At 43.7% G+C, this 24,965-nt stretch overlaps 8 protein-coding genes across 8 annotated transcripts; 2 read left to right on the top strand and 6 right to left on the bottom strand.

The window, feature by feature from the left end:
- Positions 1-17: 17 nt before the first annotated feature.
- Positions 18-4,001, bottom strand: O0I10_005465 (uncharacterized protein; the record flags this gene model as incomplete). Its single annotated transcript, XM_058485507.1, has 12 exons — positions 18-155; positions 219-368; positions 430-453; positions 518-682; positions 740-1,041; positions 1,099-1,180; positions 1,245-1,421; positions 1,486-1,682; positions 1,741-1,771; positions 1,833-1,932; positions 1,991-2,469; positions 2,535-4,001. The coding sequence occupies 12 exons, from the start codon at positions 3,999-4,001 to the stop codon at positions 18-20; spliced, it is 3,312 nt and encodes a 1,103-aa protein (XP_058343654.1).
- A 189-nt stretch (positions 4,002-4,190) lies between these two features.
- On the bottom strand, positions 4,191-6,709 carry O0I10_005464 (uncharacterized protein; the record flags this gene model as incomplete). The annotated part of the gene is made up of 14 exons (XM_058485506.1): positions 4,191-4,250; positions 4,320-4,444; positions 4,510-4,563; positions 4,618-4,666; positions 4,736-5,256; positions 5,328-5,396; positions 5,458-5,514; positions 5,587-5,758; positions 5,827-6,010; positions 6,072-6,171; positions 6,231-6,346; positions 6,400-6,471; positions 6,559-6,628; positions 6,688-6,709. The coding sequence occupies 14 exons, from the start codon at positions 6,707-6,709 to the stop codon at positions 4,191-4,193; spliced, it is 1,671 nt and encodes a 556-aa protein (XP_058343653.1).
- Positions 6,710-7,886: 1,177 nt separating this feature from the next.
- Positions 7,887-9,864, bottom strand: O0I10_005463 (uncharacterized protein; the record flags this gene model as incomplete). Its single annotated transcript, XM_058485505.1, has 9 exons — positions 7,887-8,185; positions 8,236-8,269; positions 8,336-8,430; positions 8,487-8,691; positions 8,750-8,943; positions 9,009-9,161; positions 9,227-9,240; positions 9,330-9,582; positions 9,654-9,864. 9 exons carry the CDS (start codon positions 9,862-9,864, stop codon positions 7,887-7,889), a joined length of 1,458 nt encoding a protein of 485 aa, XP_058343652.1.
- Positions 9,865-10,272: 408 nt separating this feature from the next.
- O0I10_005462 (uncharacterized protein) lies at positions 10,273-14,557 on the bottom strand (the record flags this gene model as incomplete). The annotated part of the gene is made up of 10 exons (XM_058485504.1): positions 10,273-10,712; positions 10,780-11,418; positions 11,477-11,597; positions 11,657-11,788; positions 11,895-12,005; positions 12,075-12,242; positions 12,301-12,944; positions 13,056-13,214; positions 13,273-13,618; positions 13,676-14,557. 10 exons carry the CDS (start codon positions 14,555-14,557, stop codon positions 10,273-10,275), a joined length of 3,642 nt encoding a protein of 1,213 aa, XP_058343651.1.
- A 745-nt stretch (positions 14,558-15,302) lies between these two features.
- On the bottom strand, positions 15,303-16,560 carry O0I10_005461 (uncharacterized protein; the record flags this gene model as incomplete). Its single annotated transcript, XM_058485503.1, has 7 exons — positions 15,303-15,482; positions 15,577-15,642; positions 15,738-15,831; positions 15,929-16,109; positions 16,222-16,317; positions 16,387-16,427; positions 16,493-16,560. 7 exons carry the CDS (start codon positions 16,558-16,560, stop codon positions 15,303-15,305), a joined length of 726 nt encoding a protein of 241 aa, XP_058343650.1.
- Positions 16,561-17,332: 772 nt separating this feature from the next.
- On the top strand, positions 17,333-18,319 carry O0I10_005460 (uncharacterized protein; the record flags this gene model as incomplete). Its single annotated transcript, XM_058485502.1, has 1 exon — positions 17,333-18,319. One exon carries the CDS (start codon positions 17,333-17,335, stop codon positions 18,317-18,319), a length of 987 nt encoding a protein of 328 aa, XP_058343649.1.
- Positions 18,320-19,208: 889 nt separating this feature from the next.
- O0I10_005459 (uncharacterized protein) lies at positions 19,209-20,752 on the bottom strand (the record flags this gene model as incomplete). Its single annotated transcript, XM_058485501.1, has 4 exons — positions 19,209-20,145; positions 20,202-20,479; positions 20,534-20,572; positions 20,639-20,752. 4 exons carry the CDS (start codon positions 20,750-20,752, stop codon positions 19,209-19,211), a joined length of 1,368 nt encoding a protein of 455 aa, XP_058343648.1.
- Positions 20,753-22,727: 1,975 nt separating this feature from the next.
- On the top strand, positions 22,728-24,841 carry O0I10_005458 (uncharacterized protein; the record flags this gene model as incomplete). The annotated part of the gene is made up of 7 exons (XM_058485500.1): positions 22,728-23,049; positions 23,108-23,272; positions 23,336-23,634; positions 23,695-23,920; positions 23,994-24,484; positions 24,536-24,647; positions 24,711-24,841. 7 exons carry the CDS (start codon positions 22,728-22,730, stop codon positions 24,839-24,841), a joined length of 1,746 nt encoding a protein of 581 aa, XP_058343647.1.
- Positions 24,842-24,965: the final 124 nt, after the last annotated feature.

Genomic DNA, 24,965 nt, shown 5'->3' with positions numbered 1-24,965 from the left:
TGGGTGTGTGTGCAAGTTTACGCATCGTCGTCGTCATCATTATTGCCACCGTAATCAGGAAGACCAGTGCCACGGAATAAGTGGAGCAGCTCTTGGAAACCGAGTCGGCCAATCTTTTGGGCTGAACCTTCGCCAAGTGCACCATCGGCGATTGCCTAGATGATATTACATGTCAGAGCTACTATCGTTTGTTGCATGTGTGTGGGATAATAAAATACCTGTTTCTTCCTCTGAAGTTCAAGGATACGATCTTCTACTGTGTTATTGATAAAGATACGGTGCACATCTACAGTCTTCTTTTGTCCAATGCGGTGTACACGATCAATAGCCTGGTTCTCCAATGCAGGGTTCCACCAAATATCCATCAGCTAGTCGCAAATATTAGCGTCAATTCCAAATCATTCCAAAGCATCCATTTCTAATACTTACAATAACACGATTGGCAACGGTCAACTAAAAATGATACATAGAGCTTTTGTCAGCATGATGTTTGAATTGTAGACAAAAGCATACTTACGTTCAAACCGAGAGAGCCACATTTAGTAGAAACAAGCAGCACTGTACATCTTGGGTCTTGGAAGAAGATACCAAGCGCCTTGTCACGATTGGCAACACTCATAGTACCATCGAAACGTACATACTTGAACTCATTTTCACGAAGCGGCCGTTCGAGGAGATCCAACTAAGATGAAAGAACTTAGATAACGATCATATCATCAAGAGGAAACAAGTGACTTACCATGCTAGTGAACTGAGAAAAGATGATAGTCTTATCCTGGTTTTTGGTTTCTCGTCGTGTTTCATGCAGAATTTCAAGCATCTTGTCGATCTTGGCGCTTGAATGAAAGACCTTATCTTTGTTCTTGGCCGCCTCCTCTTCCTCTTTCTCCTTTGCAGCAGACAAATCTTCCATGGCTTCTCGATATTGATCTGGTGCGTGCACTTGAAGAAACAATTCGACAGGAACCACCTTTTCAGTCTTCAATGGACCACGGCATTGAGGACAGCGTTTATCTGATGCATCGCCGGTAGTGATATAATCTAGATGACAACGTAAGCTCTTTCTTCTGATACAATAAGGAAATGAATGATACGTACTTGTAAGACATTCACGACAAAGGATGTGACCACATTGAGAAATAATTTGTGCCTGATCAGCCATATCCATACAAATAGGACACTAAAATGATCACGAAATGAGTTTCATTGTGATCCTACACTCGTATTCTTATTATTCAACGTACCTCGATTTCCTTCAAATCATCGCTCTGCAACAATCGTTGGATTACTTGATCGTCCATTGCTTTGACAACTTCGGTGCGCTCTTCCTCGCTCGCAGCAGAATCAATGTTAGGCGCCTCCATCATCGTCAAGCTTGGATGTAGGCATGCTTGTCGTAAACGTAGTAGAAGAACAAGAACCTAAATCAATCATATTATTTAATAAGAGCCAATAAAGCATAAGAGGTGACAAGGAATATCTTACCGAGGAGTAGTTCTTCATTACAGTACCAGCTTCCACAAATTTGTTGAAACGGGCCTGAGCATTGGCGTTGACGAACTCGTAAAATTGGCGCTCATCAGGTGAAAAGTCGATATGCGTGAAATGAACATTCCTCTCTGGCAAGTTAAGGATTGGTTTGCCATCAATCTTGGCCTTTTTGGATCGTCGAAGGGAGATAGCTATACACGACATGAATGAATACATATCCTCTTTGGGGGAATTGAGATAATGAATTACCTTTGAGTAATACTTGTGTCTTTTGCAATGCCTATAGATGAACAAAGGTTAACAATGAATCGTTCATTGTACGGGTTGCCTTGTTTACTTACATGCTTGTGCTTTCCTTTTCGCATTGGACGATCAATTTCCTCCGCAAACTCTTTCCATTCACAATAAGGTCTGATACGCAAGAACTTGATGATCGAGTATCTACGTCAAAGTTAGAATTTTTCTCTTTAGATAGCTTTCATCCCTGTTTAATACTTACAATTCTTCAATCTTGTTCTGGATGGGAGTAGCTGTGAGACACCAACGATAATCCGATTCCAAACGACAACAGCCTTCAGCCATACGAGTACGCCTGTTCTTGATTTGATGGGCCTCATCCAAGAAGATACGATGCCATTGTACACGTGACAAAGGACCACAGCGTTCTTCAAGCTCTTGTACTTCATTTGCCACTGTAGTGTATGCCGTAACGACCACATCATAATCCATAAACTTCCTCTCGTCAATAGTACGATTTGCGCCATGATGAACATACACCTTGAGAGAAGGTCGTGTCTTAACAACGAGTTCACGTTCCCATTGGGCAATCAACGAGACGGGGCACACCACCAGCGTAGCCTTGACTTTGATCATTTGAGACTTGTCAGTGCGTCTCTTTTTCATGATGGAAGCGATTCTTGTAACAGGAGTAGCATTTTCACATGGCCTGGAAACAATGAGCGCCATCGCTTGTACCGTCTATGATTCGTGTAACAAACATGTTAATGTCATTGTGTGTCGATGTATTCATTCTTTTCTCTTACCTTGCCAAGACCCATATCATCTGATAACATGCCACCCTTGTTGACACTTTCTTCCTGACGAGTCATCCAGCGTAAGCCAACCTTTTGATGCTCCATCAAGTTGACAGCAAGCCTTTCAGGTGTGCCCACACGATCTTCAGGGGTAGTGTTCTCCTCATGATCTTGAATGCTCTCCAGCAATTGTCGTAGCTCTTGCTCCGTTTGTTCATCGTTCAAAGGTCGTACGTACTCAGCAGCATAGCGATTGTATGGCAAATTGTAACGAGCTTCAAAGTTGGATCGATTGGTAGCGACGCTGCTGGCATAAAACGGTCGAAAAGAGGAAGAGGATCCAAGATAGGCTGAATTGAGAGTTTGGTTGATCATGTCGATGTATGAACGGGAGTAATAAGAAAGATCATCCTCATCATCATCGCTACTGAATTGCTTGGAGAAGATGGTAGAGGAAGAAGATGAGGCCATCGAAGAAGAGGAACCCACACCAAATCGATTGGGAGGCCATGCACTCGCTTGAGAGGAGGAACCAACACCTGGATCATCATTGGTAAGATCAATCACATCATCATCTTCATCCAATACCATAATAGATTTACTTTTCGTATCTCTGGAAGAGGATGATGATGACGCAGAAGATGATGAACCAATTCCACTATTCCTTAGCTGCTGACGCATCAATTCAATAGCTGATGGTGGGTGTTCTGATTTGATACGTTTGACTTGTGGAAGATGATGGTGATCGGGCATAGATGGTGGAGGAGGATGAATATAAGAAGGTATTGGGTTGAAAGGAGAAGGTGGAAAAGGCTGATGACGCTGAGCAAAAGAAACTGGTATTTGAGGAGAAGGTGTCATTGTTATCGGTGGAGTCATTGTTGTTGATGGAGTCATTGTTGTTGTTGAAGCTGGTGATGATGATGAAGATGCTGCTACAGCTGATATTGGTGTTTGAATAGATGCAGGTGGAGGGTACTGTGATGGTGGTGGTGGTGGTATCGATGATGATGATGATGATTGGGAACCCTGCCTAGCTTCAGCGTCAAGCTGTTCTTGCACATGTCGTGCGTATTCAAGGTCTCTTTGTGCTTGCTTCTCCAATTGCCGTTGTGCTCGAATCTCTTCAAGATCAATGCCAAGCGAATGTAGATCTTCTTCGGATAGTCCTGCCTCTCGAAGAAACTCCAGGGCTTCAGAATCGGATTCACTACTACCACGGCTGGTTGGCTCCCCATTGTCGCTCCCATTGCCACGGTCATTTTCTGTTGCATCTTGAGTCAAATCCAAAACAACATCGTCGTCAGTGTCGTCAGCAAGGTCTATGGAGTGGTTGTCGTTTCCAGTCAAAGCGACATTATCGTCAAGTGTTGGTGAAGGCTGCTGTTGCAATGAGTCCAATGCTGCATCGTTGGGTGTGTCCATGAGAGTTGCAGCGATAACAGAAGGAGCGGCAACGTCGTCTTGGGATGACATGATATCAAAAAGTGGAAGAGAGAGATAGAAAAATGTCAAGAGTTATCACCACCGATTTGGCGCAGTCGATTCACGAAACAACACGAATGAAAAGGGAATACAATGATGACACAAGAGTAATATTTTTTTTCGTCTTTTTCATAATGCAACATGATGATAAATAAATCTAGCATTGAATGGGTGTCTTGTTTATTCGCGAAGGGATGCAAGTTCACGCATGACGTTTGCTTCAGTGCTCAGTTTTTGTTGCTAAAAGGGAATGAGTCAATGAAATGAAATCCAGGGCGCATAATGATGACGATGAGTCTCTCTTATTACCTGTGCAGCGTCGATCTTTTCACCTCGGCTTTGCTTATCTCGAATATCAGCAATTTGACGTAGCTTCTTTTCCAAGTTTCTAATCTTCTTTGCCTTCTCTTCTGGTGTCAATGGAGTAGCTGCAGCTAATGGTAGATCATCATCAGCCATTATCCCACAATCACCTTTGCACTCAATAAATTGTAAATACCTTTGGAGGCCAATGCACCATTGCCATTCTTTTTGGCATTGTTATTGTTCTTGCCTGTTTAAGAAATAGTGTTAATATTGTACTTTTTCTATTCCACAATGTACATACCTCGTTGCATAGTAAGAGCGGGGCCACGTCCACTTAATGCAGCTTCTCGCTATATAACAAGATACCCGTTAAATCCCAAAATTCACAAAATATAGAAGCCTTGTTATCCAATACATACCTGAGACAATGTAGCTGCTGGTGCATTGTTGCCACGAAGATGAGGAGGACGGTATGCGCCAGCAGGCTTGGGAGATGAAGCAGCAGGAGTCTTACCAGCGGAGATCTTGATGGGCTTGGGAGGTGGAGAAAGGCCACGCATAGCAGGATACGCTGATGCTGGTTCAGGGCGCCATCCCACTTGGAAAAGTTCATCCACGCTCTCCTCATAAATCAAGCTACCACTGTGATGCCACATTTTGAAACCGTTATCAACACGTAGACGAGGTGTCAAGGTAGCTGTCATGATGTATCGACCACAGGGTGACCATTCGCAATGAGAGGCATTGGGTGCTTGGAAAGTGTTCACCTTGCGTAAAGTCTTACGATCCCACAAGTCAATGGTGCCGTTCAAGTTGCCAAAACCAGCAATTGCAATAATCGTGCCTTGAGGATTGAATCGTACAAAGTTGCGGGGTTCAATGCCGAAGGAAAAGATCGAGTTGGCGCGATGATCGAACAAAGTGGCCTTGGCAGGCATAGCTATAAATGGCATACCCATGTTGATCAGTCATTCATCCTTTATGAGACCTCCTGTTCCCTTGGTAACTCACATCCATAAACAACAGCAAATTCCTTTGAGTTGGGGCTCCAATGAACATCATGAACGGCACCCTCTTTGTCTATAATCGATCCACAATGATGAGCTATATGCGATAGCTATAAGGCCAATGATGATCTTACCGAGAGGCACTCTGCAGTCAAAATTGCCTGCCACTGACAAATAGTAAAGATTGGTTTCTAAAGGATTTCAAAGGTGCCAAACATGAATACACCAATACCAAGACATGTGTGACATAATAAACAACCCACCTCCATAGTACGATTTGCCAGTCTTATCCACATCCGTCTGAGTCAATACAAGTAAATTGGTTCCCAAATCATTCCAGAACAATTGGACTTGATCGGCCTTGTAAAAAGTCTTGTTGGAAAGGGCTTGATTGAAGTTGGGGATGCTGTACATGCGTACAATAGCAGGTGCACCCTATACATGGTGTGTGTGTATGTGTGATAAGTAAACGAGGTATTCCGTATCATAGCTATAAATCTCACCTTGCGTTCAGGAATAAATACTGCCACTGCTGGAGCCTTGCCGGGACTCAAAGAGAATTGAGCAATGCCTTCAAGCTTGAGTCTTGCCCACACAGACTTGCCACAGTTTTTGCTCTCCCAGAATTGGACCTCACCAGTGACCATACGAGCACAATACTTTTCATCGTCAGTCCATTGGAAGTTCCTAATACGCCCATTAACATCCTTGATCCATTGCTTTTTGATCCATTTCCCATCACACTTACCAGCTGTTCAATTGCTTTTGAGAGAAGGATGCAATAAGTTCAGCTGTCTTGGTATCCCAAATGTTGAGATTCAAGCTGCCCGAGCCATCTTCACGCTTGGCTATGATTGCATCCGTATTAAGATCACACGCATTCAAGCATAAAGATCCCATTACTTACTTGGACGTTCCCAGGTAGCAAGATAACTGCCTTGTGGAGAGAACCATAGATCGACAACGTTGGGTCGTTTAATCTCGCAACGCTGAGCTAAGGATGAAGCATCGAAGACCTTGACACTTGTTGGGAATAAGTAAAAACCCCCTTGATTGATATCCATTTGACGTTTTACCTTTCGCTGGTAGCATAAGCATATGCATCACCGTATTTGCTGTATTGGAACTTCTTGGTGGTAGTTTCAGGTCTACAACATGTGTCAAGAACGTTTACTTTGTCAAGACATGTGTCTATGTACACACGCGTACACTTTTTCAATCGAGAGTCTCCTTACTTTTCAAATCCCTTGATGGGCTTGTACTCGGGATAACCAGACCATACAGTCAACTCCTTTTGCGATCGGTCTGTGCGATGGGTCAGTCAAAGAGCATTCGTTTTCTCGAAATAAATACAAGGACATTACATGAGAATTGCGTGGTGGGCATTGGACAGGGAGCAATAAAGGGTGTGTGTGTGGAAGATACAGCTGGCGGAATTATCCCTCTCCCGCTTTAAGGCTCCTCCTATGATGCCCTTCAACCTCCCAGACAACCAAAGCCACTTTCCTGTTGCTCTTTTCAATGCCAGCTTTAAGCCCACTCCACCACTCTCTCCACGTCCAGGAAGCGATGTCATATAGCCAACAGGCCACATACCCTCAAGTACGAGAATGGGACATACTTGAGTCACCTACAAAACAACCCACCTTGTAAGCCGCAGGTGGATTTGTGTATATCAGTTGTTGATTTTCCATCACTTCGACTCGATACTCCAAGATCCTTGACCACTTTATCAATTCAATCCATCATGACAACAATTCTTACGCCCACTCACATATAAACAAGGCTGTTTGCACCAGCGCTATCATACACCCTTTCTTTCTACTTGTATGTATACCATCATCAATGGCCTTTGGTAAATCTCAAAGATAACCTTTATGTGATCCCCAAAATGAGGGTACTCATGATAATGCATCCATCTATGTAGCTCACTTCATTCCTTTATCATGTGCTCATTGGTGCCTAATGACATTTGGCTGTGTTCCTTGAGGGACCCTTTGTGGTAGGTGTAATCTATCATTGCATGTAATTAAAAGGATGCCTTGTACATTTGTAGGCAAGCAGCAATTTCAATTTGATGGGAAATTTGGGACCCTTTTGTTGGTGCATAATACATGCGGATCGTTATAGCTGTATCCTTGGCAACGAGCAACATCTCTGTGAAGCACTCCGACAAGCCATCGACACACAACAATAGCATGAATATGACAATTTGCGGAGTATGATAGCAATCAACATGGCTGCCCAAGCAAGTTATGAAGCGGAAGTATGATCAATTACAAGCAGCATCGACAATACCCTAGTCGAGTCAAAGTCAGCTGAAATCTTTGAAAGACCAACGGCATCCGTTGACGATTTCAAGCGAAAACGACAAACAAAAGGTCATATGTAAACGAATGGGATGGATGCTAACAAGGCACGATGTTTGATTAGAAGAATCGCTCAGTGCTTAGAAGCTTGTATAACAGATAGACCAAGGATAATCAATAATTGCATTGTATTTGGCTTCATTATTAAAACATTCGACAATTTTTATACCCAAGGGAGAAGAAATCATCCTATGCTAGCCTTGATGATGATGGTGTGGGTGCGAAGGTGGATGCTCAATGGATGTTGTCTCATGAGCAGTATTGGGTGAAGTGGATAATCTACCACTCGTGATAATGGATCCATAATTCTTTTGATACGGCTCTGTGAACCTTGTGGATTGTGACATGGATTGGGTTGACTCTGATCTCTTGAGACCTTCTTTGGGTGTGGCGGGCGCAGAGCCTCGTTTTCGTGCTTGTAACCTTGCATGAAGTCGTGCTGATCTCTTGCTGTTGGGTACTTGTTTGCGTACAACACGAATCTTGTTGCGAACTATCCTGGCAATAAGTTTCCATGTCACACACAATAATAGGTTTACTTACCATCCACATATACATCCGTTTCATCAATGATTTCCTACATAGCAAAACAACCAATGAGCATACATCTACTACCACATGATGTTATTGATCCCATGGTTACCTCGCCAATGAGCTCTTCAATGACATCCTCTAATGTAATTACTCCCAATGCACCGCTTGTTCCTCCAGGATCATTTGAAACAAGTGCCATATGGCCTAATCACACGATTAGTTAGCTATCTTACATGCACACGCATTTGTAAAAGACTTACTTTTTCCTTCTTGGAAGAAATTGAGAATATCAAGGCAGCTGGTATCAGGCCCAGTTTCAGGAAGAGTGCTGACTTGAAGGTGAGACACTGGCAAGGCGTCTTCAGGATCATAGGTGATGAGTCGTTTTGTCAAGAGCATGCCAACAAAGTTGTTCTTGTCATTGGGATGGTGTACAGGTATTCGAGAATAGCCAGCATACAAAATCTAAAAGGTGCTTAGTAAACACCACTTTTAAGCATAGCACCATGATTCTTGGTTATACCATATCCACCAACGCCTCATCCAGGGTATCATCCGTAGAAAGTGTAAACACGTTTGCAATTGGTGTCATCACCTGGGATACACTTTTTGAACGCAAATCAAGTACAGCGCCAATAATCGTTACTTCATCTGGAGTAAGGGCTTCCACATCGGATGGGTTGACAGCTTGATGAAGCGATACCAGCGTTTTGAGGCCTAGAACGTATTAACATGCATTATTATCAAAATAGGGGGTGTGTGTAGATAATGATCCAACTTGCCAGCTTTCTTATATACTGTGCCATGGGATTCACCAAGAAAGTAATCCAACAAAAGAGCGGTGGGATAAGCGACAGGATACATGATATACATGAGCACCAAGACCATGGGGGCGGTTTTTGCTCCAATGGCCAAACCATAACGAACACAAATGGCTGGATGGTAGGTAAGTTGTTAGCATAGTTCATCCTATCACTTTTTGCTGCTGTACAATGCTTACATTGAGGAATGACCCTGCGGCAGAGGAAAAAGGAGTAATAAGGGTGTTGGGTTAGTAGTCTTGATCTTATTTCAAATGCTTGTAATAAAGAAGAGCCCCTTACTCGCCGAAAATAACAATGAGAGCTGTTGATATGACAATGGCTTTCCATCCTCCACCAAGGACACCATCCAAGATAATGGGCAATGTTTCGTTCACGACGACGTTGGATAGCAACAAGGTCACCAGGACCCAATGCTTGCCTCGATCCAGTAACGCGAGCACCTTTTCAGCATTCTTTCTTTCAGCCGGTGTACCCGAAGCAATCAGGACATGCAAGTTGGTTTCATCCAGACCCATCAACCCAAGGGTGAGTCCTGCATACGATACAACAACATGTCAAATTCACATATACATATCTCTTCATTCGAGTAGCAACAAAAAGTACCAGCAAAGACACCACCAAGCACTACCAGCACGCTAATGGCGACCACGCGTTCATAGAATTCTGGCGATCCGTAATCGACATTGGGTGCTTCGGTGGACACTTCAGCAATGGAGGGAGGTGTCGTTGGATAGCCGTGGATATGGGTCGCCAGTGAGACTATAGATAAGAACAACGAGCGTAGTGCGATAAGGCGTGTGGCCGAGTGCGTCATAAAAAGATGGGGATAAAAAGAAGAAAAAAAGGATAAGCGTGTGTGTGTGAGAGGACGTTTGTGTGTTAAACTAGAATAAACAAATGGGAGTACAAACAGCTTTCATGCGTGAATTGCCAAGACCCCCGTCGACACGTGCGTCTGCGCTTGGGCCTCCAATTAGGAGTAATTTGACATTTTGTATCCCCCCACAAATCATCTATCAGTCAGCTATACTTTTGGTTGAAATTACGTTTTATCTTACAAGTGTTCTAATGATAAGGGTTCCCATGTGGGTATGGCGGGAAAAAAGATAAGGTGTGAGTGTGTGAATGGTGAGAACAGAGAGAAAAAATGAAAGTATGTTTCAGTGAGATGATTTGTGCACAAATGGGGAAGGGAAGAAAAGGAGAAAAAGGATTAATAGATTTATCGTCCTGACGATGGTGGTGGTGGTGGTGGTGGTGGTGGAAGAGGAGGAGTAGGTGTACGTGTAGGCGTTGCCATGCCACTCATGCTTGCAAGTGATGTGGATGAATTGAACATTTTGCGGTCATTGAAAATGCTGCCAAATGTTGGTGTTACAGGTGTCACTGAAGATTTGCCGTCAAATGCTGGAGGAGGATCCAATGGTGTTTTCAATGTAAATCGGTTTCGAGTGATACGTTGACCTGTACGTTCAGCTTCCCAATCTTCCCATTTCTTCATCACCAAGCGAGAAGAGTCAAATCGACCTTCACTATCACCATGGCCCTTATCCTTCTTTTCACCAGCTACCATACGAGTAGCACCCCATGAGAAATCGTCAAAGTGCCAGAATGAGTACAGGGGCAAAACAAAGTTCCAAATCGGTAATGCAATGATGTAAACTATGCGAATCATGTAAGTCATCTTGTCCACGTTGTGCTTTGCTGATACCAGAATAAAGAAACTTACTAATCATCCAACAAATATAAACAAGCTTGAACGTCGTGATACCAATAAGGATACCGGGCAAGAACAAAATAGCGATCAAAAGAGCGAGAGATTGCCATTGAGGATTGGATGAAATAGCAGAGCTGATGATCAAGTAAATCGTCAAACAAATAGCAGCGGGAAGTACAAGTGCAGCAACCAAATCGACAAAGACGGAGAATTGCATTGACAAGCATGCAATACCACACAAGTCCGATACGAGAATCAATTCCATAAGGTTGTGGACCGTTGAATTAATCCATCGACGACGTTGCGATAACAACACCTTGAATTCGTCAGGCACAATGGTTCGACAACGAGCTTGGGGAACAAACATCATTTGGCGCTTGGGGAAAGTGCGTAACATGAGCGTGGATAAGAAACGATCTTCGCCAAGCAACAACAAGTTCTTCTCGTGAAGGGTGTTGACGACGTTTTGATTGTATTCGAGGATAATATCAGGATTGGCAAGCAATGGAACCCACGCGCCATTCTTAGGAGCCTTGACGCGGAACATACTGAAACAGCCTGGAAGACATGTGACGATACCAAAGAGAGATTCGAATGCTTTGGCATAGTGATGGGAAATGTAGTATTCAAACACCTGGATAGCCGTTACCCCTGAAGATAAGCGTCGTTAGCATGGATCTATAAATGCATTCAATAAATAGGAACTTACATGATGCACGTTTGTTTGCAATACGAGTTTCGCCACAAAGACCCATAATGGTGATGTCATTGGCCATTGCTGCAACCATGTAGGTTAATGCATCCGGCAATACTTTTGTATCAGCATCCACCTATGCATACATTATGCATTAATGCAAAAGCACATTATGTGATGTCGTTGCGCACATACCATGAGTACCAATTCGAACTTGTCAGGAGTCACTCCCTTCATCAACCAAGTAGTTTTCCAGAATATCTCATAATCGAGCTCCGAAAGTCGATCATTGAACAAGACGCGTTGAAAAAATGACATGAGAATAAGCTGCAATGCAATAGTAATGTCGTACAGATTAGATGGATGAATGCTTTTGTGTACGCCCTCGCACAGATGATCGTCATTGCGCGCACGCCTTGTTGCATATATTTACCTGCGAGTCACGTTTACCTCGGTTGCCGGGTTTAGGACTAGATTGTTCCTCTTCCTCTGTACCACACTTTACAATGGTGACACAAGGTGTGCCCTTGTAATGACCTGCATACTATGTACATGGTGCTATAAGGTTAAGACACAAGGTTGTTTCTCGGAAGACAAAGACCGCGACACATACCACTTTGGCCATGTTGAGCTGTTTTTCACCATCGGCAATAGCAAGGTAGGTACATTTTTTGGGGTTGCTCATAGTAGGGTCGAGATCCATCATGCTTACGACAATATCAGGAGTCGATTTGCTTTCACCAGCACCCGTGATCATGCCATCACAAATGATAAAAAAGCACTACCAAATAAAAAAAGAATGAGACATTGCATATGCTATTATTATCCTTTTTAGTTACCTTGTGTTTTTTGGAATAGGTAGTTTCAGCCAAGCTATCCATTGTGGTGCGTAAACCATCTTCGCCTTCCGAATAGCAGGTGACTAACATGATGGTGTACAATTCAGTGGACACGATATCGGACTGGGTGCCGCTAATTTCAACGGCAGAGTTTTGTTCGCTCCCGCTACTTGCAGCACCTCCTCGAGAAGAAACTGTGCCTGAGCTAACCGAAGATGAAGAACCACGTGCAGCCATATTCATAGGGCCATAGTTGTTATAGGGACCTGGGATATGGTTGGCAGGGTCATCGTTGCCTCCTTTGATAGAACGCCAAGCGAGCCAATTGGATCGACCACCAGGTTTCACGAGCCGCTTAGCAATCACCCATTGGAATAGCAATGCCATTGAATAACGCACCACAATAATAGCAATGATGACTGCAAACATGATGTTCATAACAATGTTGTTGGCAATACATCCACCCGTTTCAGTTTCCATCATGCCAGCTCGATAGCGTGCAATAAGGCAATCTCGTGTCTTTTTGCCAGCGCTTGCCAAAACAGCGTACGATGCATCATTGCCACGCGTGTTGAGTAAAGCCGTATCCACTGTGTCGCCGAAAAACTTTTGGTTGGCACCAATGTAGTTGGTAAGGTTGAGCACTGCATATAAATATTGATGTTGTCAGACATAGGCATGCATTGTGTATGTGTGTGTGCATTCATGATAACAATCGGGGGCAAACATGAAAAAGGAGGCGGGAAAAAACTTACCACTATCGCCGACCACCACCAAGTCAGTGGCACCTAAATCATCAGCACCACCGGGTCGCAAGTCAATCCAGTCAAAAGCTACCGATCCGATCTTTGAGGTGAAGGATTCCAATTCTGCAAGTGATAAACAGCTGCCATCGTCATTGCTAATGGATCCACCTAATAGAATCGTTTATCAGTTATAGGATTCAAGCATGTTGTTTGTATGCGAGCTTACCATAAGGACTATCCACTTTGCAATTGCTAAGGGTTTTGACACTTCCTTGATCAAACGTGGTGCATGCGCCTTTGGTGTCACCATCAAACATACCACCGATATCCATGTTTTGATAGTCATTTGTCAAATTGAGACCTTTGCTTGAAAAGAAATCCTTCAACTTGTCCATGTCGTAGATATCACCAAAGACACGAGGATTTTCACGATAAACAGGTAGACGTTCACCATCCACATCTGCCGAGTAAGGGAAACCTTGTACAGAGTCTGGACAAAGCGTCTTTGCCAAGCCAACGGTGATATATGTGAGGGCACCGCATAGAATCAAGATAATGTAGAAAAGAGCAACCTATATCAAAGTGATTAATAAATGAAGGAATGAAAAGTAGGAGATTTGCCATGTTACCTTTTCACGCCAAGCTTGTTGCATGAGAGCATTTTCTTTACGAAAGACGACACGAATGAATACTGGTGGATAGCAGCAAGTGACAAGGAAAGCAACCCATCCCCAAAGGGTAGTTCGTACAGGAGGTTTATCTTCTTCTTCATCATCATCTTTGGGTGGTGGAAGAGGTGGTTGTTGTGATTGCATATGCATGGCACTACCACTAGCAGCAGCAGCAGCAGCACCCATACCACCTGCTGTCAAACCAGCAGCACGTTGTTGTTGTAACTTTTGTTGCTGCAGCTGAGCTGGAGACATTGGTTGACGTGCAGCTTGTGGATTAGCAGCACCAGGAGCAAGATGTACGCCTGCAGCAGCACGGTGCTGAGATGGTGTACGATTTAACATGCCTTGGCGTGGTCGTTGGCGTTCGGGACGAGAAAGTGATCTGGAGCGGCTCACGCTACCTTGACGATATGCCATGTTGTTGCCTGCATTGTATTGTGCTTGTGGTGGTCGTTGTCCATGCATAGGTCTACCATGTTGTCCTTGCCCTGGAGGTATCCGATGTTGTTGTTGTGATCGATGTTGATGATGTTGATGGTGTTGATCATAGGATCGACGAGATTCTTCCATAGCACGGTATTGTTGCTGTTGATATTGGGGTGATGGTGTATGATGTTGACGATGTGCTGGTGGTCGAGGTGGTGTATTGTTACCAGGAGTCATTGAATAATAACCAGACTGGCGCATTTGAGGTTGATAGTATTGCTGCTGCTGATAGCTGCTTTGACGGGACATACGCGGATCGTGTTGTTGTTGTTGCGACATGCGTGGGTCATTGGAGTAGCCTCGAGTAGGAGGGAATCCATAGCCCGAGCTACTGCGATGTGGATTCGACATTGCAAGGGCAATGAGAGGAAAGAGAAGGGCTACCGACAAGTACGGAAAAGAAAGGGAATAGCAAAAAAAGGACTAGAACCGAGAAGCAAGTGCTGAAACGGGGCTGTAATTCGCTATAAGAAATTAGGTACCTTTTGGACTGGCTCCTTGGGACACACAAAAAATGAATTGCCACCCAGCAGCAGTTTGTGTAACAATTGCACAGCTATTTTTGGTCTTGTTTGTCGTTTTGGATCATTTGCCCTACTTGGCAACATCCGCTGCAAGATGTCTTCCCGATTGTTATTATTGCTGTACATGAAATAAAGACACGCTTCATCATTCTGCGGTGGATGACGATCATTTATTCTGTTTCATCAGTTTCAGAAAGCTGGCATTTAAAAGTAACTAATATCCCACCGCTCATTAACCCCCCTTAAAACATTGTTGCTCCTGCCATTCACGCTATATATGTTTATGTGTGTGTGTGTATGTGTACCTGGGATAATGATGATGCATTACACGCCATCTGCAATCAGTCACATTTGCATCAAAGACGTAATGTATGTATTTGTGTATACAAGCCAAGATCCGAAGCATCATTTGACGGGTGGCTCAATCCGATCCTATCTATTTTCATTCAGCTAGCCGCTCACACAAGAAAAAGAGTGAGAGAGCGATGAAGAGAGAAATAGCCTTTCGTTCCCAGCATAACATTCCACATGTGATAAAAAAGGTAATGCAACGTTGAATGAACAAAAAAAGGTCAAACATCTTTGTTGAGTGGAATTCGAACAATGCGATTGCCCATTTTTACAACCATGCTCGCTATTGTAAACGTAATCTCGGTTAAATCATCTACAAAATCTTCCGGGATTGTTCCGATCGCTTTTTCCAATGGCTCAGGTTTTAGTGCCCAAGCAATACTTGCATGGAAACGTGGGGGCTAACATTGCATTGCCAATCAGTTCCTGCATGCATACATACAAACCCCACCCCCCATGAACCTCCTCTCCCCCCAATACACTATCGCGTAATACCTTGTAGAATACGGGTTGCCGGAAGATGTTCATGACCGAGTCCACATATCCGAGGATGTCAATGAGCTGGTACAACCAATGGTTATTTTAAAAATGAGACCCTGCACATTGGGTTGTGGATTCTATCGCCGCTTGCATGTGGCGGGCGCCATTTTACTCACCTTATCATAACCTGCTCCCACTTCGGCTGTGATAAATGATCTTGTCCTCTCATCATTGGTCAGAATTGAAATCAGGGCAAATGCTAATGTCATGCTAGTGAAGATTAGATACAAGAGGGGGATGTATAAGTATTAAGCATATAGATCGGCACTTGACCATATATATATATACCAATCCACATTCCACTTACTTTGGGCTATTCACGTGGTCTCGTATTGATTGCACAAAAGGCTCCAATTGATGATGCTTGAGATAGATACAGCGGCTTAAGCTGATATGCAGCCTTTTTTCTTCCTCGTCAATGATAGGATGGACATTGTCGTAGTGGGTGATATGGTCAATGATTCGTTGGATCTCGTCATTCACTGGCACTATAATTCCAAATAAGCACTTTGCTCCTTTCCTCACAGCTTATGGATAAACATCTCCCCCCCCTCCTATTTCCCCTATCATGTACCAGACATTCCCAATAGATGAACATACCTTCCAAGTAGACATAGGTCGCCCAACTGTTTTCCATATGTGGCTGCTTCCTTACTCGTCCTCGATGCTCGATTGGATCATCACGTGGGCTACTCGCTACCAGATGTATAGAACTCGTATTCAGTATATGAAATCCTTGCATGTGCAAGCTCTTCGATACTATACTTGAGGACAAGAAGCTCGGTAGGGTGGGCATAGCAGTTGATCTACAATGTAAGCTATCCTTAGCGCTGATCGATCGTTCCAATGTCGCCTTCAAGGTTGCATTTACCGTGATCCATGGACGTCATCCTCGCTCTCAGAATCGCTGCTGCTCTCGTATGAAGCGATCGGCAACATTGTTAGGTATATTGGACACTGAGAATAAAGAAAAGCTGGCGAAACAAATTGAACAGTGGTGCATTGCAACCCTCTCCCCACATCCGCTTTAGGAATCTTGCTGATGTCCGTTGATCATGCCAATACGCTCCTGCTGGTTACCATGGATACGATGATTACAATGCTGTTGTGGATATTAAGCTGTAGTCTAATTAGTGGAATGTTGAAGGTCATACGATTAAAGGTATTGAGGAACCCCTGGAATATTGTATAAATGACATGATGCTGGACAGCGTTTCAGTGAACGTAATCGCTTTTGTTTCTTGGCAACAACCCACCCTTTGAGCCCAATGTTGTGTTGACTCCTTAACAATTATCACCGTGTAACTCAATTCCATGCATACTTTAAAGAACTAGCAGAATCATTTATTTCATGAATGGGCTATCAACTAGCAAGTAACGGTAGTATCATAGAGCTCTAATGTTGCTAGGCAGAGGGAATATGGGGCAATTTAGGCTATAGGCCCAACCATTGGAGATGCTCTTACACATACCTTTTTGCCTCAGTCACTTGTAGTTTGAAGTTTCCTTGCACCAGGTGATCCATAACAATGCCCTATAGGACGCCTACAAAGATACCTTAATAGTCGACTGGGAGATGCTCTTATTGGCAATGTCGGGACGTAAAGGCCTGTCAATGCGATATCGAATGCAGCTACTCGATTGGTTATCCTTTATCTTTCAGTAACACATCACCTTTCTTACCTCTTCTTGCACCTTTACCTTGCTATCCATGGCACTCTATCGTTCGACGATCACTCGCACTTGTACCTGTCGATTGGGGATTCGGTCATTAGCCACACGCAACATTTTCCACCCTGATCCAGACGAGGATCACTTGAACAAGTTGACGAAGCAACAACGGAAGCAACAACAGCAACAATCGCAACAAGAGAAGCCATGGGATGGCGATGAATCAGTGGCAGACTCGGTGCTTCGTATGATTATGGATAAATACAACAAGCCGTTACGAGTGGAAGGAGCTGCAAGAAGGCATTTACCACAGCCACAAGTGCATCCATCTCAAGTACAAGGTTTATACGACGATGACAAGCAGGAGACATCTTCTGGTGAAAAGGCTGTATTGCGTGACAAGTTGGCTCGATCCAAGAAGCAAAAGCGGATTATGAGTGCTCGAGATGCTGCATTTGATTATTCCATGGAGAGAAAGTATCCATCAACAAAGCAAGAAAAGGAGAAGAGGGAGGAAGAGCATGAACAAGAACGACCTCGAAGTATAGCAGAGATTGCGTCATTGGCTGAAGAGCGGATACGAGAAGCCAAAGCCAAGGGTCATTTCGATAATTTGGCGGGAAGAGGAAAACCGATCCCTGTTGATATCCATGAGAGCAATCCATTTGTCGATCGTACCGAGTATTTCTTGAATCGTATTGTACAACGTCAAGGAGCAGCAGCACCTTGGATTATGATGCAGCAGGAAGTAGATACCGAGATCACTCAATTACGCACATCTCTTGAACGATCTTTGGAATTATGCATGATGGATGATGGCGGTGGTGGTATTTCAAGTACGGCATCACGGGTATTTAGAGATTGGCAGCAGCAGCATGGTGACTACTTTGAGAAGCTATTTGAAAAAGTCAATCAACAGGTACGAAGTTATAATGTCATGTGCCCGGCTTCTGTAAGGAAAAACAGGATCAATCTTGATGAAGAGCTGCAAGATGTGTACCGACGATTAACAACCCAAAACAAGTAATATAACAAGATAGTTGTCATAGAAATGTCAGAATAAAGGGAAAAAGACACAACACTAAAAGGTTAATTGCGTGTTGCCTGAATCCAAACTTGAGCAATTAGTGTGTGAGTGGCAAGGAGCATGGAACGTTCCAAGGGGGGTAAAGTGACTTTTCGGAGAGAGAGAGTGGGGTGTGTATATTATGTGTGTGGAACAGCGACACATGCAGCATAGTGCGTGTTGATGGATATAATGAAAAAAGGTATATATATGTGCGTGTGTCTTTGTGCGAATTCTTTGTCCCCGTATTTCTTCTTACACTCTTTATCCCATCCTTACCCAATGTTTCACGCCAACATCCTCTTCACGTTCTTTTTCACACTCATTACAATGGCAGCAGCTGTACTGGAATTAAAAGACACGGGTCTGTGCGACATACAAGGTGATTCATCCGCGTGTTCCTCGGCATGTTCAATGATGGATAGCGACAATAATGGCATTTGCATCTATCGTACTTGTTACTGCACGGATGATGTCGGCTTGGATATATGCGAAGACGATGACCATGAAAGCTGCGATGCGTATTGTCAAGAAATGTCACCAAACCTACTAGGATTTTGTATGGATGGGCAATGCAGCTGCTTGTCCTAATCAATCAACAACAACACAGCAGCAAAGAACACCTCCTTTTCCTTTTCTTTCGGATGCCAGATTCAAATCCTCCTCCTCTCCTGCAACCCCCCCCCTTGTCAACTTTTTTTCTGCAGCATGTCATGAATCGAGTAATTGTTTATACCCCAAGACACATTGGTGTTGTTATTTATTAATACGAAGAAACGAGAAGAAAGAAGATAAAATTAAATTGCCCCATCATTCGAAGCATGTGGATTGATTGTGTGTAGATACAAGGCTAGTATTGTTGTGGTTTCTGTTGGGATGCAGGGTCTACAAAGGGAGCATGGAGGGAATTCATCATTGAAGAAGGATCATTATCACGAGGGTCATTGTTGTAATGCTGTTGCTCATGGTTAAAGTGCTGATGATCGTTATAGGTTGGAGAAGATGATGGCACAAGGTCTTCAACGAGTTCCACCTTGCTGCTCGTGTAAGCGGCACCAGCGGATGAAATTGATTGTGCTGCAAAGGAGGATCGATCATATGGATGTTGATGTCTACTATTATTGTAATCCAATGGAGACATGACCAAATCATGCTGGGATTCACGTTCAATGGGAGGTGATGATATTGAAGACATTCCATGGTGGTGGTGGTGGTGGTGGTGGAATTGATCGTATTCCTTTTCACTAGCAACGGTTGTTGTTGCCATTGGAGACGCCGTAGCAGGTGGTGGTGTGCCTCCAAACAATTCGATACTATCCATTTGTGGCACCATGGGCAGTAAAGGAACAACAGGTGGTTTGTGATAAGATGGCGTTGTTGGGTATCGATGATCAAAGCTGCTCATGAAGGGTGGTGCAGAAGCAGGGGGTGGTGATGATGGAGTATAGTAGTAGTCATCATTGTAATACCAAGAACTTCGCTTGTTATCGTAGGTAGCCGTTGATGCTTGGCTGTCAAATGATACATCTGATCGTGGTACGTAGGTGTTGTATACGACGGAATGTCTCAAATGGTGTGGTGGCGGTGGTGGAACAATTTGCAAGTTGACAGATTGAAGTGATGCTGGTCGTTCGGGAATATAGCGACCCCATTTGGGTTCCTTGGCGGGTTCAATGGCCACAACGGCTGAAGAGGATGATCTTGTAGACATCGCCAGGCACGCCAAAAGTAGCCAAAGAAGACATGCAACTGCTGCCGCAAGCCATGTACCATCTGCCAACATACATCTAACATATACGTTATTTAACGCGACTCTACTTGCCAATGTGGCTTCATATCTTACCTTTGGTATAACAGCGGCTGCTCATTACTGTCAAACACAGAGCATGAAGCGAGAAATCCAGTGGAAGAACGTGTGAAATGGACGCTGCCTGCAGCCCATGGCTCAGGATCTTCAAGGAAGAATGCCGTCAACAAGGAAATGAGCAAGGGAATGGCATTGAGGATGCTCAAGAATCGGTCTCCACGTACGACATGCGATCGTTTGAAGCAAAAGGCGTGTGCGCATATGGCAACCCCGCTGATCGTTGACAGGCTCAACACAATGTACCATGAAAGATACTAAATGAACGTTAGCTATCATCATCTTTGTATTCGTTACCCTTTCATTCATACCTGCCAATGCCCAGCTTCCATCCAACTTGGTATCTTTGCCTATAAATCATGCATTGATGATTCAGTTTATAGCTGCTTAATATCCAATGATGATTATAGTAGTACCTGATCTTGATAGATCCCTAGCAAAGCACACTGAACAACATGACAGCCGAGCGCACAAACGCTAACGAGGAAAACAAAGAAGCGCACCGTGTTGATGAATCGTATTATCCGCATTGTTGGAAGAATATTAGATCATGGGATACTTGTACAGTAATAAGGAAAAGGGAAAAAAAGAGAAACTCAAAAGATGAAATCACTAAGAAAAAGAGTGTGTGTTTGGAGGAGAGATGCTTTAGCTGTTGCAGAGTAGCCCAAAGTATAAAGAAGGCGTGAATTTTATGATCTAGGGAGTGACCGAATAACACGACTATAGGTTTTGAGACAGCAGAGGTAAAGGGGAGGGAGGGCTAAAGGGCATTTTCCTCCTTATTCTCATTCGCTACCTCGTTCATTCTCTTTCCCCACCCCCAAATGCGTACCACCTCCCGCCTAATAGCTGCAGCGACTGTTGTGAACTCGATTCTTCACTTGGGAATCACATTTAATGCTACACTCTCCTTGTTTCTGTACGATTTATTATTCAACATGAAAGGGAATCGTTATAGATGTGCAGTTTTTCGTGCTTTTGTTAGTTCCTGAAAGAGCCACAGGGCACGTTGTATGCATGCATCATTGTCAAAAACTAATGTTAAAGGAGGATGAAGAGGAGGTACATATCATGAATCACCCATATCATAATTGCATATGTATTGATCGAGTAAACGGTTTCAAAGATAATCAACCTATGTGATGAAAATTGGGTTGACATGTACTATACCATAGGACATTAATCGAAAAAGTTTACAAGCTGCAAGTGCAATGAGATAGAAGATAAAGTGTAGGCGGTTGTTTTTGGGTTAGCAAGCTGACACCGCCTTATCGAGGGACGTAAAAATGATAATGGGCATGTGCTTAAAAGATCATTCTGGGGCCACAACAAAAGTTCATCATCATTAGCTAAAGGCTTATCACCATGAGCAATAGCTCTTCCGCTTCGCTGATCACGTGCTTACACGCGTGTTTGCTTTGAAAATGAATCTTGCTGCTACACTATAGCATCAAGGTGTCGATGACTGTGCCTGAAAACTACACTATCCAATGTGATCTATGTCTCGGTTGGGGCCTAAAGCAAATCTCGAGATTGAGACTACCTATGGTATCATTCTCACGTGGAGCGCTTTCTCACCCGATTTTCATCAATCTGGTGGTTCCGAAGGTCACCGATATATCTTAAAAGGCAGATTTTCAATCATCTAGGACACTCTACTTTTATTAATAATCACTTCATAAGCAAAAGGATAGGTGATTTTCGCATGCGAACTTGTATTGAGATGAGATAAATGAGCAAACAACTAAAGTGGAATGACGGCGTAAAAGTGGTAGTGAAAAAAGGTGTCTTTGTAAGGCCATTCCATCATCATCGCCCAAAGGTGACGGGATGCTTGTGTACATGATAACGACTTGAATAGAGATGAAAGAACAAAAGTCGGATGCAACCCATGCATGACAGCTGACCCTCCCTAAAACTTTAGTAGCATGAGGAAGAATCGATCGTTGGAGGTAACCATTACAACAAGCATCTACTCAACCATCTTCATTAAGAGAGCTATCATCATCATCATCTTCTTCTTCTTTATTACCTACATTATAGTGTTTACAAGTGCTTCCCATTACGTAGATTATTGCGAGTAGCACTTTTCACACGAGGTCGTTGATGCGAACTCGGGGGGTGATGGCGTCCAATCGCATGGACAGCTGGGGATGCTCCGACTGACTAGGCCATCTGAGGATTTATGCAACCGTTATACACGCATCCATGACAAATAGAACCATCAACAACAAGACGCTTGTATAATTTGAATTACGTTTATTATGAGTGGAAGAGATAGGCTGCATAAGTATGGGTGATGTTGTATACAAAGGGAGTGCAAGTGGCAACAACAGCATAGTGATTCCTGCAAAACGGCGCAAGGTAACACAATGACGATTCACAAATAGCCTTGGTGGGGGTCAGCAGCTCTTGCATTTCACCTTTCTTTCTTCCCTTTGGGTCCACAAGACACTGTATCGCCATCGACACACACACGCTCAATCGTCCATTGCACGATCAATGTCGTTTCGAAGACAATCCCACGCTCCATTATCTCCCTTGCAGAAAGTGAATAGTGCCAAACGACGATGCACCAGTACTACCACCACTGCAACCAGTCTTTACACGAGCGCGCCACCTCGCTTTCCTTCTTATTTGGAACATACTCTCTACGCAGACCTTGTGAGAGAACAGCATCGTAATCGCCAAGCTCGATCTGGTGAGGGATCAGGCTCCAGTTCACTCGACAATCTTGAGCTACGGTTGCCATCCGAGTGGAACATCCATGATAAGTCTCGCCATCTCGAAATCGACCCTACAGGTCTTGAATTAATGTATACTGGTGAGTACTGATATCTTTCTACATATAGAAAGGGTCTAACTTGATGGGCATACAATAGGGCCAGGCAAAACAGAATCACATGCGGCTTCGGTTCGTGCCAACTTCCCGATAAGACGACAATGTGGCATATACTACTTTGAGATGAAGGTGCTTTCCAAAGGCGAGGATGGATTTATCGGCATTGGGTTTTGCAGTGGTAAAAATGGATTGGATCGATTGCCAGGTAACGTCCTTGAAGAGGGTGTGAGAGAACAAAGAAGAATATTAATATCAATCCATATGGAAGGATGGGACAATGATTCATGGGGATATCATGGTGATGATGGTCATTCTTTCCAAGAATGTGGTACAGGCGACAAGTATGGTCCTCAATTTACTACTGGCGACGTAGTTGGATGTGGTGTTGACTTGATTCACAAGACCGCTTTTTATACCAAGAATGGCACTTTTCTCGGCCCTGCCTTCAAGTCCATCAAAACGCATATGGATCTTTACCCGTGTGTTGGTCTAAGAACTGTGGGTGAACGTGTATCCGTCAACTTTGGTCAGAATCCTTTTGTGTTTGACATTGTGCAATATATCAAGGTAAATGATACAAACAAACATGATGAGCATCTACATGTAGCTGATGAAGAAATGACATAGGAGCAAAAACTCAACATCATGAAACAAGTGACAACGAGGCCTCATACAGCTGCTAATGGTGCCATGGATCAGCTTGTATTATCCTACTTGGTCTATCAAGGCTATATGAGAACAGCTCAGGCAGCGATCAAAAACATTGAGCATGTTACTAGTCGCACGTTACGCCTCTCACACGCAGGATCAGAGCCAAACGATCGAGAAGAAAAGGATATGTATGCACGACAAAGTGAGTCATCACCACCAGCACCACTACGGATAAGGTTGCCATTATACTTACAAAAGTGCGTGATCCTATGCAGGTATACGAGCTGCTGTTTTGGCTGGCAACGTGGATCGTGCTCTCGAGTTGGTACAAGAACACTTTTCTCATACTCTGGAGGATATGGCTGATGGTCAAAATATCTTGTTTGAGCTCAAATGTCGCAAGCTTGTGGAGATGATGCGTGAATACAGCAAACGACATGCGAGAAGGGAAAAGGTGCCACAAAGGAACAATGGTCACGTGAAATCAAGATCAACAGTGCAGAAGCATGTTCACACCGGCAAATCACAACCTGAGTACATGGATATCGATAGCAATGATCGCGACCCATCAACCTCAAAACGAGTGCGAGATACGTCAGGTGTTAGCAATACAAATGGCAGAGCGAATGGCTTCATGGATAGTGGATTGGTCTTATCGGATGACGAAGCAAGTGAAACAATGCTGGAAGATATCATGGCTTATGGCAAGGCATTACAAAACGAATACCATTCTGATCAGCGACCTGAAATACGTCAACGACTAAAGGTAACACTACATTAAAGGTGACGGATCTTGTTGCTCATGGCGAGATAATAGGAAGTGTTTTCATTATTTGCATACTCTGATCCAGCAACAAGTCCCATGGCATATTTGATGGATAATTCGGGTCGGCAAGAACTTGCGAATCGACTGAATTCAGCGATGCTAGGTAAAAGGGGAAAAAAGGTTTCACCGAAGGTAGAAGAGAGGACTCATAATATGCTTTGTGTAGTACTGCAAGAACGCCCAAGTCAACCGCCATTGGAGAGGATTTATCAGCAAGCTATGACAAGTAATCAGCAGCTCGCTTGCCTCGGGTATCCTGAATCTATGTTATTAGATGTCGACACGACTTTACGTTAGATGATAGTTTGCTAGGTCCAAAACATCGTGATGATCATGTAAATAACAACCCGTCAATGAACCATTGATTTTGTCATTCGCTTGCTAAGGCATTGGTATCTAAAAACGCCATCCATTATACCTT

Source organism: Lichtheimia ornata (assembly GCF_029851405.1).
Source record: "Lichtheimia ornata isolate CBS 291.66 chromosome Unknown scaffold00022, whole genome shotgun sequence".
Lineage (NCBI taxonomy): Eukaryota > Fungi > Mucoromycota > Mucoromycetes > Mucorales > Lichtheimiaceae > Lichtheimia > Lichtheimia ornata.
Note: the sequence above shows the minus strand (reverse complement) of the source record. Positions and strands in the feature narration are given on the sequence as shown.